The sequence below is a fragment of the Nyctibius grandis genome, chromosome 16 (genome assembly GCF_013368605.1).
Source record: "Nyctibius grandis isolate bNycGra1 chromosome 16, bNycGra1.pri, whole genome shotgun sequence".
Lineage (NCBI taxonomy): Eukaryota > Metazoa > Chordata > Aves > Nyctibiiformes > Nyctibiidae > Nyctibius > Nyctibius grandis.
In genome coordinates this window covers 10,879,436-10,893,235 of record NC_090673.1, presented here as the reverse complement: position 1 = coordinate 10,893,235, position 13,800 = coordinate 10,879,436, and the positions used below count along the sequence as shown (strand labels likewise).

The 13,800-nt window shown below is 48.5% G+C and overlaps 1 protein-coding gene across 3 annotated transcripts in view; it reads right to left on the bottom strand.

Annotated features, from left to right (window-relative positions):
- Positions 1-13,800, bottom strand: part of EEIG1 (estrogen-induced osteoclastogenesis regulator 1) — a 38,550-nt gene that overhangs the window by 7,219 nt on the left and 17,531 nt on the right. For 2 of the 3 annotated variants that reach the window (XM_068414026.1, XM_068414027.1), the window contains 8 exons: positions 9,452-9,572; positions 9,104-9,133; positions 5,406-5,522; positions 4,857-4,903; positions 2,039-2,196; positions 800-904; positions 342-531; positions 47-168 (listed from right to left, as the gene is read on the bottom strand). In XM_068414026.1, the coding sequence (XP_068270127.1) occupies positions 47-168; positions 342-531; positions 800-904; positions 2,039-2,196; positions 4,857-4,903; positions 5,406-5,522; positions 9,104-9,133; positions 9,452-9,572 (890 nt within the window). Of the gene's footprint in view, positions 1-46; positions 169-341; positions 532-799; positions 905-2,038; positions 2,197-4,856; positions 4,904-5,405; positions 5,523-9,103; positions 9,134-9,451; positions 9,573-13,286; positions 13,373-13,800 lie in introns of those variants that run through there. The other variant, XM_068414028.1, reaches the window with a different exon arrangement.

The following is a 13,800-nucleotide window of genomic DNA, read 5'->3' as shown; positions in this document are numbered from 1 at the left end:
GCTAAAGGAACAGCCAAGACATCCCCTTTGAGACTCATCCCCTCACCTTCAGTATTGCTGACATCTGTGAAGTCCTGACTCTGCATTATTTTCTCCACTATATCATCAGCATCGATCCTGGTGTCATCCACTCGGGTTGGGTGACTCTCCACTGAATCCTTTTTCCGCCTGGGGAGAGAAAATAAAGGGAAAACTTACTCAGCTCTTCAAGACACCCTCCTGCTTCCCTTGGCAACAGCAGCCTTCTCAGTGGCTACTTCCAATCTACCACTGCATGAAGACAAAGGAGTAGGTGGTGTCTCGCCTTCCCAGAGAAGGCACTTTGCTCCTCAGTTACCTACCGGGAGGGTCTATCCAGCAGAAGGGCTGGTCTTGGGGGGCGAGGTGGCTTCTCTAGTTTGTGGTCCCGCTCTCCCTCAGGACACTCCACTGTCATACTCAGCCCTCCGGACGCGCTGCTGCTGGTGGAGGTGTTCCGGCGATGGGTCAGGTCGGACATGCTAGAAGAACGGGAGTGCTCCGTGCTGTAACCTGCGAATACAGAGTGATTACAGACCGGATCTTCTCCCCTTCCTGGCAGCACAGTTAGCAGGCAGGGCAGCTTCAGACCGGCATTTCTACTCCCATATACAGAGGTTTAGACATATATCTATGGGCTCATCTGCAGAGACTAAACAGGAGAGACTGATAGTAGAGCAGGGCAAGAGAGATGGATGCAAGTCACTCTCACAAGAGCTCGTTGCAGGAAAGAAAAAAGGATGGGGCCAGTGCTGGCAGAGCCGCGTGGATCAATGGTTACCGGAGATCTTGGACTGCTGGCTGGCGTAGCTGGAGTTCCGCGAGTGCCCCGAGTGGAAGACTTCCTCCGGGCTGGACAAGTTCTGATCTGGTTCTTCTGGGACACCTGCCAAGGAACAACACAGCACTCCGCTTACACCATACCCAAGCCAGCACGCTGCCCGCTGATCACCTTGGGCTGGAGGCTGATCTTGGGACACTGGATGAAGGAAAGGGCCAGTCTGTTGGCAGAGCCCTGCTGTACAGGCAGCACACAGCTTAGAAGCAGCTGGGGAGTAGGGAAGACAACAACGAGCTTCTCCGTCAAGCTTATGACTAATTCTAGCATTGAGCATCTGAATTTACAAGCACCTCTGGGGGCTTGAAGGATCTAGAAGGACAGGTAGTATCTGAAGTTATCCACAGTTAAAAGCATTAAGCTAAGACCAAGAAAGCATCAAACGGCCACCGGCAGTAAAGGATTAAAACCTCCATTTGGGTGGTTCTCCTGTTACTACCTTTCCCCTTCTATTACTTGTGAGAAAGCCCAGGCCATTTAAATCTGAATTTGATACCGAAACCTCACCATAACCTCTGCTCCTTTGCCGTTGCCCCTGCTTCAGCAAGCTTATCCAAAAATGCCCAAGTTTAACAAGTCAGCCAGCTTTTTAAGAAGAGCACTTGCACGCTGTGCTAAGTCACTGAGGCGATGAGGCTAGAGTGATATTTTGGTGCAGTGTATCTGCTTGCACATTTGGAGTGTGCTGGGAAGGAAAAAAGCTATGGGGAAATGCAGTGCCCTTGAAAACGGGCTCATAGAGAAGCCAAAGAACTCCGCATCAGCAGCTGGAACAAGGCCATTAGACCTCAAACCAACGTCTAAAACCTTGAGAGGAACTTTTCTAGAACATGTCTGAGCAACAGAAGAGATGAGTGGAGAGCAATGTTAAGGGTCATTGAACGGAATGGAAAGCAGGGAAGAGTGCAATACATGAATTATTAAATCCCCAGCAAAAAGAACAAATGGCTTTATCTCCACTAACAGAAATATCCACGTGGCAAAGATTCATGCTTCCTCTCCTCAGCTGCACTTAATAGATGTTTTTGTTCTTCCTCAGTTTTCTTAATGAGCAGAGGGGTGAGGATGGGTGTGGGAAAACATGAAAAATTAAAGAATTTCTGTGCTTGCAACTGCTGGGAAAAACAAAAGAGTGTCCAGGCAGAGCCAAGCGTTGCACGGCTCCAGGACAGGCATTCATACCCGAGCTGAGAATGGCAGGTCTTGGCTTGCTCTGACGCAGAGAGCCGACCGTGGCTGAGCTGCTGCTGCTGCTGCTTGTGGTGCCCTCGCCCTTGCAGGTCAGCTGCAGGGTGGAGTCCTGCCCCGGTATGGTGATGGATTTGGCGGTGGAAGGAGGCCTGTAATCAGGAGCGAAGAAGGTTACAAACTGCCGGGCAGGGACTGGGAATCACCCCACCGCACCGGCAATTCCCACTCTGCTCTATCAAGAGGGTCCCCCCGCCTGCACCCACCCGTCGTGGGGGGGAAGCTGGCAGCCCTCTGTCACTAGCGACACAGCGCGACATTGGACTTTGTTTTCCTACATGTAAGACTCGGGTCTTCCCTACCTTCTACTGCATCTGGGCTGTGGTACAAGAAAAAGCAAGTTTCTTAGGTAAATTAAGGCAAGAAGGGACCATTCAATCCTTTGTACAGGACAACAGGCTCAGAGCCTGCACTATCCTCCAGAAGACCATCCAGATCTGCCCCTTTCTCCCCCAGCACGTGTCCAGTGGCCAGCTGGCCTCACAAACAGGAACCAGTTTGCTGTCGTCCAGCTCTCAGTTCCAGCTCCCTTTCACTACACCTTTCTGACTCAGGTCAAAATGAAACCTTTTATCTCAGCAACCCCATCCCCCTAAGAGAGTACTTTTACAGTGATCAAATCACCTTTCCATTTTTTAACTGACGATCAAACTCCTTTTCAGTGAGACTAAAGTGTTTTTCCAGCTGTCAAAATTATTTTTTCTGGTTATTCTGTGTGCTCCCAACATCCCTCTGTAACTGCTGACTGCAGGGCAGAGCAGCGAGTGCCTGCAGCCCCCTCCCTTCCTCCAGAAGCATTTTTGGGTGGAAGCCACGGCATGTGCAGCGTGGCAAAGTGAACATTCCTGTTGGAGCCCTAACCTCCCTGCAGCCCGAAGTCCGAACTGGAACTAATGGATCATATTATGCTTTTTAAGTGAGGACTGAGAAAGAAAAACTTTTATTTGTCTCACCTGGAGCTCTGAGGGAAGGTGCTACACGAGAAGAGCTTTGCAGTATTTTGGGAGAAAAAAGTAAAGCACTGAGAATATTTTATACGGGCAGGCAAACAGCCGTAAAGGTTTCAGGAAACCCACAGCATGCCTTCCCCATGTGAAAAAAAACCAACAGCCCTCCCTAATCACGTTATCAGGGATTTACACCCACCCGGGTACTCTGGGGACTTTGCTTTGCAGGTTAATAAGCCCTTTACAGCCTTAAACTGTTCCTGCAGCGGCTGTCGGAGCAGCCCGTGGGTCTGTCAGCTCAGGCAAACAGCCTGCTCTGCGTGCTGGGTGCTCTGCCCTCCTGCAAGGCACCCAGGAGGAGAAGGTTCATCCAAGCGCTGCAGAAAGTTATTTCCCAGCACAGCTTAATTCCTGCCTGATCCCCTCACAAGCGCCGATTCTCCAAAGCTCTGCTGATCAAGGACTATTCTCCACGCAAAGCTGCCATTTTTAGACATTCGCACATTGTCAACATATAAGTAAAAATGGGAATGACTGCAAAAATCCTTTAAGAAGATTAGGAGGTTCCACTTTCAGACTGACCCTACTTATATTAAATGGATATATGTATCCAATTCTGTAACATTTTCAGGCACTAACAGGGGAACTTGCTTCCACAGTGAAGGAGCAACAGGTATTTTTGTCAGATACATCATTGCCAGGCATCCCAGCTCCCTAGATTTAAAACATCTGTTACTGTTACAAAGTTATGGTTTAAGGTATCCATAACTTATTTATTACACTTCTTTCTGAAGCGGAAATTTTTCAGAATCAGATGACAGTGCATTTAGGGTTTGAAAGTCTCAGAAAACACCGCAGCACTGTGAAAAGCCATTCACTAAATAAACTGACCAAAAATTACGCAGCATTTTACAACAAGAATGTAGCTAATTTATACACCTCAAGCTAGCTCCTAAAATGAGACTTTGTAGCCCAGAATACCACTGCTACAAGCGATGGCCTCAAGGGAAAGTTTTCTTCTCTCCTACTGTTGGGAGTCAACACAAAATGTTTCTATCAGCACGTGGCAGGTGGTACAGTCACACACCTCACAGCACGCTGAGGCAGCCTGGCTTGGACTGCAGAGTCTTGCAATGCTGCACTGGAGCGTGAAGGTCCCTCCTGCCCGTGTATTTGTTAGTTGATTCCCCAACAATTCTTTAAGCAACAAAACTGCTTCATAGCTTAACTGTACTTATTCTTTCCTATCACGGTGCATTAAAAATACATGATCGCATTTTTTCTGCTAATTAATACAAATTGTGAATCTGGCTCCCTGTAGAAGAAAAGGAGAACTAAAATGTTTCAGCCTTGCAGTATTTTTGTTGCTGTTTCAGTTCAAGATCTTTATCCTGCGTGGTATGTGCTGAAGTGTGTCCGTTTCCAAGGCTTGTTTTCTTCGCTGACCTTTCCCTTCTCGGAGGTCAGTGAAACCGATCCCAGAGCTATGGGAAATTCTATCCTTCAGGCAAAACATGAAGTTTGTTATCAACGACCATTAGCTTCCAAAACCCAACTGACAGTACCAGGGAAAATACTGGCACGACCAATAACCAAGCTGGGAAAACCAGAGCAGAGAACAAACCAGGATTAGCTACTCAGGCTGATTCAACAATCCAGACCACCAGTTTCAAGCTTTGCCCTGTACTTCCTGATCTCAAGGGCATCTTTTCCCCCTCCCCATCAATTTTAGTCTCCAGCAGAGAACAGCAAAAGACCCAGGTGTCCTGGTCTGCCCAGAACTGGGCGAACACCCAGAAACTCACGTTTTGAAGCAGGGGTCCCCCGAGAGCAGGGACATTCCGATCGTGACCTGGAGAGGGGGGACAAGGCACATTGTTAGCCATGCTGTGGTGAGCTCCTCACTTCACAACAGCCAGGAGGTCAAGGGCTACGTGTAAAGATTAGCAAGACCTAGTTCCTTTGCAGAGGAAATCAGCCTCAGGGATTTAGCAAGGTATTTCCCTCCCTGCCCCAAATCACTGGCACCAGTAACTCCAAGCTGCAGTGGCTCAGCAGGACACCAGCCTGGCCACCCTGACAATGCACTTAGAACTTTTTCCCCCCTCCTCCTCTTCAGGCTTTCTTTGATGACAAAGAATGCTACCGAGGGTCATCACTTGGCCAAGCGGATGCCAAGATATCAAAGGGCAACTCTCATAATGGGAAACTTCCCAAGTCAGACAAGCAGCATAAAACCAAAATCCTGTCTCCGTACACAACGGGACCTTCTCTCAGGCCTAGCACTGCACTCTGCTGCGATCTTGCCAAATTCAATAGTAGGATTTCCACTGTAGCAGCGCCAGCTGCTGTACCTTTAGGATAGAGTTGTCCTGTCGGGTGTTCTTAGTATCATATCCTTCCAGCAAGCAGCAACGGACAGTGGATCCAGAGCCTGCAAATTCTGCCAGATTTAGATCAGCAAAGCCCAGCTGTAGCCAAGAAAACAATGGAGGGGAAGGGGAGAGAAGAAAAATTACTCAACAAGGGGATACGCGGTGTCACACAGACCAAAGGAAGAGAGCACATCTGTGAGCGAGGGCAGAAACAGGAGCCGGTACACGCAGAGTCTTGAGGATAGGAAGGGTCACATTCCTCATCCCCAGCCAGGTAGACACTTGGAGGCCTCCAGGAAGCCAGACCCGCGTGGGGGAAGGACATACAGTAGCGGTGCTGGCCAGGACAGCGTTAACCAGCCCACAGCCGTTGCATAACCAAGGACATGGAAGGCACTAGGTCAACGATGTGGAAAAAACAGAATCACACATACACAAACATAAGGCACTCTTTGTATTGGGCCATCCCAGAATGCAGCGGAGCATGTGAACCAGGAGATGAAAGGATATTGTTACAGAGGAAAGCAACACCGTCCTGAAAAACAAACCCGTGACTTCCAGCACAGCAAGCTGGGAGTCCCGAGCCATGCAGCAGTGCGTGTGGCTCACCCCCACGGGCGGGCTGGGGACCTCCTGCAGCAGAGTTTCCTCAACACCGCTAAGATTTAAGTAGCAAGCAGTATGTTTGACAGGCAGAAGGGAAGAGAAACATTTGGAGAGATTTTGTTGTGAGCTCTCTAAACCTTCTCTAACAAAGGGGAAGCAAACAGGGAAGGTGACAGGCAATTTCAAAGAGGGTACTGATGCCTCCAGAGTAGAGACAAACACAATGGAAGAGTTCTGTTGTTTTTCTGCTCTAATTCCTGGTGTATTAATACAGCGTTTCAAAGAAAAAGTTACAGCTTCTTTTACACAGAGCTTTAGCAATACCAGTCAGTCATATCTTATCTAATCTGATCAGGAAGAGATGCTGTACCCCATATTTGGCCAAACCGTCCAAGCATGGAAAGTCTGCGTCACTTCAACATGCAGGTCAGCTTCCACGAGAACACGGAGAGAAGGTGGAGAAGCAGCAGCTCAGACCTAGCTGTTACTCTGTGCACTGCAGTACGTTTCTCCAGACGGATGATACAGCTGAACTGGGAACCTCAAACAGAAGCATCATCCTAAGGAAGTGTGGTGCTCTGTCAAGTGTGGAAGCTGGTTGGGAGTTACGGCAGTGACTGTGGTTTGTGCTGTATGAACCCCGGCTCCCACTGTTCCAAATCAAAAGTCTAAACCACAGCATGAACAAGATATATGATTTGGGGGAAGAGAGCAGCAAGATTAGCATAGCTGCTTCCTCCATCCCATTCTCTTAAGGGAACAAGAGCTGATGGCAAAGGGGAAAAAAAAAAGTGCGGGATAGAGCAGGAACCTTTCTTCAGCAAAAAAAGGAAGGAAAAAAACACCTTTTCTCCCTTCTTAAGAATCCCCTTAACTCAATGTTTCTCCAGCCCTTGCTGTAGGTATTCCTCTGTCTCTTCTAGCCAAGGGCTACGCTGCCTGCTGAATATTCACCAACAAGGGAAAAAAGAGTGAATTTTTATCTCTCAGAGATAAACAGGACAGGAGAAAGCCACAGGGAGCTGCAACCTACCACTGTGACAAAACTGGAGGACAGAGGAGACACGGCACGACCACACCAACATGGCACAGGAGCGGTCCAGACCCAGATCCCTCTTCCTCCACCACAGCACTAACTTCTCCGAGAAGATCAACATCGGAGGACAGAGTGTGGGAGAACGCTCCAGTGACCCATACGGTGTGCTGAGGTCAGAAGCTCTTCTCAGGAAGCAGACTCCCAGTATATAGAGGAAGGATCCCTTAACAAAAGGATGTTTTCAGATGTAACCTTTCAGAATAGTTTCCTCAGTTTTCCAGCCAGCTGATGGTGTTTCTTCCAGCTCGGGGAAAGAGTTTCCGCTTTATCAGTCCTTCCTGTTGGCTTCCGCTCTATAACCCCTGACCCTGAAGTGACATTAACGTCAAACCAAAAGGTGCGTGAGTCGATGGAAACTCTGTCTGGAGCACAAACAGCTCCATCACTCTCAGTCCCTGCTGAAGGGGGACCGGGTAAAGAGGGCATTCACAAGTTGCATTTTCTTCTACATCTGCTGCCACAATTGGAGAAGATCTTGGCTGAATGAATATAGTTGAAAAAGGTGAGGGGTCATTGTTTAGAATGGGAAAATAGTTGCATGAACGTATGCTACAGACTTCTGCCAGAAACATTAGGAATCCCAAGTAAGTCAGTTCTGCCACGAGGACCTGCCTGGAACAAGCCTGGTCCATAGGGCAAGACTGCAAGGCTTAATCACCCTGCCTGGTGTGACATCGCTCACCTCTGTGCTGCCAAAATGCTCAGGTCATCTTCTGTTGAATTCTAGGAGGACGCGTCTGTCTTCTTCACAGGAGACCAAGCAAGATACCAGCCCAAGAGATGACACGTACTTGAGCTTTGGTCTCTAAGTCTGGGCTGGAGCAACTAGATCTCTTTCAAAATGCCACTAAACACAACTAGAGACTGAGTAAAAGGGAAGTAGGTAAGAACATGGCCTGAATAAGAGCCCAGGTTAACTCCACCACGGAGACATGCCTGCAGGCTTCCTTTAATTCTTCACTTACAAATATTGTGGGAAGCTTGAGGATGGACACTGCGGGAGGAACAGGCTGATGCATTTACTGTGTCTCAGAGGCACGTCTCTCCCTCCAGATATGCTGCTCTCCCGAGACAGACAGCTCTGCAGAATGGAGGAATAACCCCCCCACAGTGTGAATTTAGTGAAAAAGAAACTGATAGCCCTAGGGACCACGTCCTAATTAGCAACAAAAAAGGAACGGTGTGGGCAGCAACGCTGCCCTCTATCAGACAGCACAGCAGTACACAGGAGTGAGTGCAGCTCACCCTTCAGATCCAGTTGCCTGCATGGTCTCAGGAAGGATATTGATTAGAAGAAATTCTTACAAGGTTGTGCGTGACCTGAACATCTGTTTATTAGAAACTAGCAGCAGTGACTCATTTTCAAACAAACAAGGTTTCAGGCTCTGCACAAGCTCAGCTTCTAAGCCAACATTGTCTCTTCATGCAGCACAAAGAGGAGAAGGGGGTGGCCCGCTGTCTCTCACAGAGCACAGGCAAGAAAACCAGGGAGAACAAACCAGAACTAACATCCCTGCTGATGCGTTTGGGTTTTGCCTCAGTGACTCCTGTGCTTTGGAAGGCACTGATTTCTGCTGCACATTTCTGCCTGCACTTGCGAGGCAGCGAGGTGCCCACCCCAGCCACAGCTGGCTGCTGTGTTCTGGAGAACAGAACTGGAGTCTGCGTTTCTTCATTAGCGAGACGCTGCCAGAAGCCAGAGAGTTCACGTCTGACTCAGAACTTCCCCAAAGTTTGAAGACATACAGATCATCTTCCCAGCCCCCTTCTCAAATCCACATCCAGTGCAATCCGGATCCTGGCCCAGCAAGTCGATTTTTTTGGGAAATCGCTTAACTCAGGCTTAAGCTAAGAACTAACGACCGTCTCTCCAAATTGCTTCACTCAGCAGCCACTGGTTTCTAATGGGTGTGAAGCCCTAACAGAGGACAAGGCCATCATCACTCTGCCACATTTGCCCTTTTTGTGCTCTTACCTTTGAGTAGGTTTTTCCGCCCTTCAGCTCCTAGAAGGGGAGACAAAACAAACAGGAAAAGCAGCTATTATATGTGCTGGGGAAACAGGGGGAAAATCATTACTCTGTTCTGGAATTTGCTCTCAGGATTTCACAAACTTCTGTCTCTCAAGGGTTACCACCACCCTGGTCGCTCCCACCCTCTGTCAAGCTGGAGAGAGAGGCTCCGCTCGAGTCACATCCTGGCCCAAACAATCCTTCCTTCCCACCACTGTCCATGCAATTGTTCTTGCTGCCACAAAAGCAGTTAGTAACCAACACCACTACACTGGTGGTGCTACCTGCCAGAAGCAGAAGCTAGATGCTCACCTTACGGACAGATACGCGGCAGACGCAGGGGTCCAGGAGTCCTGTGGCTGGGTTGGCACTCATTTTACACACAAAGGTGAATTTCTTTTTCCAGCGGACACAGTTTTCCTGAACTTCCTCTCTGTGAGAATGCAAAAAAAAAAATACAATCTTCATATTAAGGTACAAAGCCAAATCAATCCTGACTATTAAGTATCTTTTTTAATGATTGGCAACCTGGCCTGTAAAGATCCTCTACAACACAGCTTGGTCCACACCACCTGACACTGCACCACACAAATGTGGTATGTTTGCATCAAGCCTTTTACTAGTCAATACAGGTAAAATCCACCTCGGTTACAAGGAAGACTAATCATCTCATTAACAGAATTTGCCTTTAAAGCTCTCACAAGCTCTCCGACATTTCCTGCTTAGCCGGTTCAGCTCATTCATCGTCCGGCCTGGACAGAACAGCCTCTGTAATCAGAGTGGGCTGAAGGTTCACAAGCTTATCTTCCTCCGACGTGCCTGTTTTGTACAGCCTCCATACAGCAAGTGTGCTGTGTGTCCTGGACAGCTTGTCCTTCCCAGGCAGCCATCCTGCTTCTCATGCTGGGACTAAGCCAGTGAGGATGGCCAGCTCGAAGGAGGACAAAAATGCACATGGAAATGCTCCTGGGTGCATGCAGACAGGACCATGCCAAGCAAACGCTGTGCTTCAAACCACGGGGGTTTCAGACTGTAAAGCAGTCTCAGACAGGGAGGAGGTGGTTTTCCTTGCACGGCTTCTGAGCAGCCTACCCCGATCTCTGGGGTGAGCAGAGAAGCACATAGCTCCAGTGTAGCCTGAACCCAGAAGAGGAAGAGAGGCAGCCTTCCAAAGCACAGGAATCACTACAGGTACAGCTTTGGCTTCTGCAGAGCCCTCAGGGGAAGCTGGATTTCACCCTTCAAATGAAGTAGGTTCAAAGGAACCCGGAAACAAGGTGTGTGGGTCCTTCCATGGGGCTCTGGTTCCCCACTGAGCCTCTGCAGGACCTGATCCTGGCCCACAGGCCAGGTTTATGGCCTAGAGCTTGTCCCTCAGCCAATTAAATTCTCAAAGTAATGAGGCCAGGGGAGAGGGAAGGGAAGGCACTTTTGACAGCTATGAGCTAGCAAGTTTGCATTTTGCTCTTATCTCTCCTCTTAGCACAGGACAAAGGGGCAAGGGCACCCGATAAACTGTTTGCTTTAGCAGGGAAAGGGAGGCTTCTCACCATCTGACCGGGCACGGTGCCAGCCAAGAGATCGGTGGCAAAGGGGAGAAGGATCAGTCCTGGCACTGCCTCAACCCTCCTCCTGGGAAGGAAGGGGCAGAAGCTGGCACACAGGCCAACAAGCCCTTCTGTAACCTCGAGGTGAGCCCAACAGGACAGGTACCAGGACTGGATCCTGACCCAGGAGGCCCTCGCTAGTCTGAGCGATTCTGTGGGACCCGAATGTGCCGGCCAGGCCAAACACAGAGAACAGAAACGGAGTAGCTGACAAGTAACTGAAACCTGTAATCCCCTGTAATGCAGATAAGGGCTGATCATCCCTGTTTAAAACGTGGGAAAACAGAAGGCAGCAATTCCTTCAAGGCAGTGAACTTCAGCTCCTTCCAGACAGAACTGGGGCTGGCTATTGAAGTCATCAAGAAGTGAGACAGCTAAGTGCCGAAAATACCTCTGAATCTGGGATTAATTAAAGATGAGATCTGGTTCTCATTGCTCCACTCAACTCACTCCAGCTCCTTCAGACAGGAGAAGAAACACTTCTATGGGGATTAAAAAGGCTTTGCCTATAATAAAAAGTTCACCGAGCCAGCCCAATTAGTTAAATTTCAGATGTGAGGTGCCTTAAACCTGACTTAATAGCAGGTATCTTGAATGACCTAAAGGAAGGAAAACTCAGATACAGATGAAAAAGGGAATTCAACAGAACAGAAAAATGCTTGTGAACACACGTGCTTCAGAAATGCAAGGAAGGTACATGGGATGCAGAAAACACTGAATATTTTAGCAGCATTAGTGGTCTTTAAAAAGGAACCACTATTTTCAAGAGAGCAAGGCTAGTGCCAATTCTGCTAACGACACCAGAGCTTCAAGCTGAATCCTGGAAGGCAGCTACAAGCGAACGGTCTTCAGATCAGACAGGTACAACAGTCCATTGCTGCAAACCTCGTCCACAAACGCATCTTTAGCTTCGCCAGGGGAGGTTCAGGTTGGACATCAGGAAGAACTTCTTTACAGAAAGGGTTATTAGCCATTGGAAGGGGCTGCCCAGGGAGGTGGTGGAGTCACCGTCTCTGGATGTGTTTAAGAAAAGACTGGACATGGCAATTAGTGCCATGGTCTAGTTGACAGGGTGGTGTCAGGGCAACGGTTGGACTCGATGATCCCTGAGGTCTCTTCCAACCTGGTTGATTCTGTGATTCTGTGATCTCAGAGCTCTAACTCCTGTCAGAAGTGACTATTTAAGTAACTAATCTCCAGCTCCCGAATGCCCATCGCATGCACGTGGCTCCCGCAGCTGCTTCGTCAGTAGGATCGGCGAGAACTGCTCTAGCATGCGAGTCCCCTTACTCAGGAGTTCTCGCTCACGTTACAATGCAGCTATGATTAAGCATCTGCTGGATCTGCTAAGCCCAATGAAGGCTTAATTGCCTCAAACCGTGGCAAAAAGCACTCATTAGTAATAGAGCTCCTTCACAGTGAATTTGCTGTTAGCATAAGCTCTGCTAACACACATTCTGCTTCTTATTAAGGATGTACGCTGGCTTTCCAAAACTGCTGTAGATACCACGCGGCCCAAGGCATTAGGAAAAGGATTTGGGGGGGTTGTGTTACCCACAGCACCGCGAACACGAACCCAAGCTGCAGGTGCACATGTAGCTTGGGGCTTTTTATGTCTTCGGAACAGCCTGCACAGGGCGGAAAGGAGTTTACGTGATAAAATTCAGAGCTGCTTTCCAGTCACAAGTTTCACAATCATTCAACAATGACTTTCAACTTTCTTTTTTACTTTAAAGAGTGGCTTTTAAGGGTGGGGCTGGGTCTGTATCATTAGACAAGCAAGCGACAGCACTATTGTTTCAAGTCAAACTCTAAAATATTAGTTCCACATTTCCAGAAGATGGCATGTGGGGAAGCGATGGGCTTTGTCTATCCACCTCCCACCAAGCTACTGTTAGGCTGGTAATTAGAGAACACTAAAATAGGGGAAAAAAGTGGACTCAGATGAGGAGCAGTTTTGTATTTAGCTCTAGAATATTCTCTGATGTGCAATTAGGAACCATCACACAGAAACCAAAAACACAAGAAGCGTGGTGAGGGCTGCACCGAGAGAGGCGTTTCCTTCCAACCTAATCACAAGGCACCTAAAAGTGAAGCAGAAACTAACAGCTTAAAACCAGAAGTGTCTAATTTTAAGTTTTAGTCCATATTTGAAGAGCCAGAAATAGATCAGATCAATGCCTGGTACGAGGTGCCAATTCAATGGCTCTTCAGAAGTTTTATTTTAAAAAAGCTGTCTGTACCATTTTGCAGAAAGACTCCCAGAAGGTTGAATCCCTGCCAAGCTAAGCCTTGCCCTCTTCTGACTCGAGCCTTATTCAAAGCTGTGTAATTACTCTTCCAGACCTAAATACACCTCCTCAGAACAAACCGATGCAACCCTGCGGCAGCTTTTGTGAAAAGCGGAGTTCCAGAAAGAGCTTCTCGAGGTCTTCCAAGCCCGGAGCTGCTCACCTACCTCCAGCTCCTTGACCAGAAAAGGACAGTTTACTGCATCCCCCCCCCCGCCCCACCATCCCACCCCTCGAGAGAAGACTGACCAGGAAGAGAGCAATGAGAAGATGTTTCACCACAGCATGGTATGAATCCAAGTAACTGGAACGGTGCACAGCAGCGACCCACTGGTTTGCCTACTCTTACAGCAGCAGCAGTGTGCTCGGTGAAGCCACCAAGGCCTCTTTGGGTTCAGATCTCACGCACAGCCTTACTGCAGCTCCGGAGACAGGTGGAGGAACGTGCGACAAACAGATTTTAGAGAAGAGATGTTCACCAACTGTGATTTTAGTGCCACAGACAGAGCAGCACTGTTACAGAAAGCCACAAAGCTTTGAATGCAAGTTAGCTAAAGCAAACACTTCCAGAAAAAGGCCACGTACACGACCCATGCTATCTTGGGCTACCGTGGGCCTGTGTCCCACATGAAAACCTAGCTAATGAAACACCAGAACAGAGATTAAAACTTCTATTTACAGACTCAAAGCTGAGTTGCACCCAACTGGGTATCATGCTTCAAACACACAACCCGCTGAAACAGTTTTGCCTTGCTGAAGCATT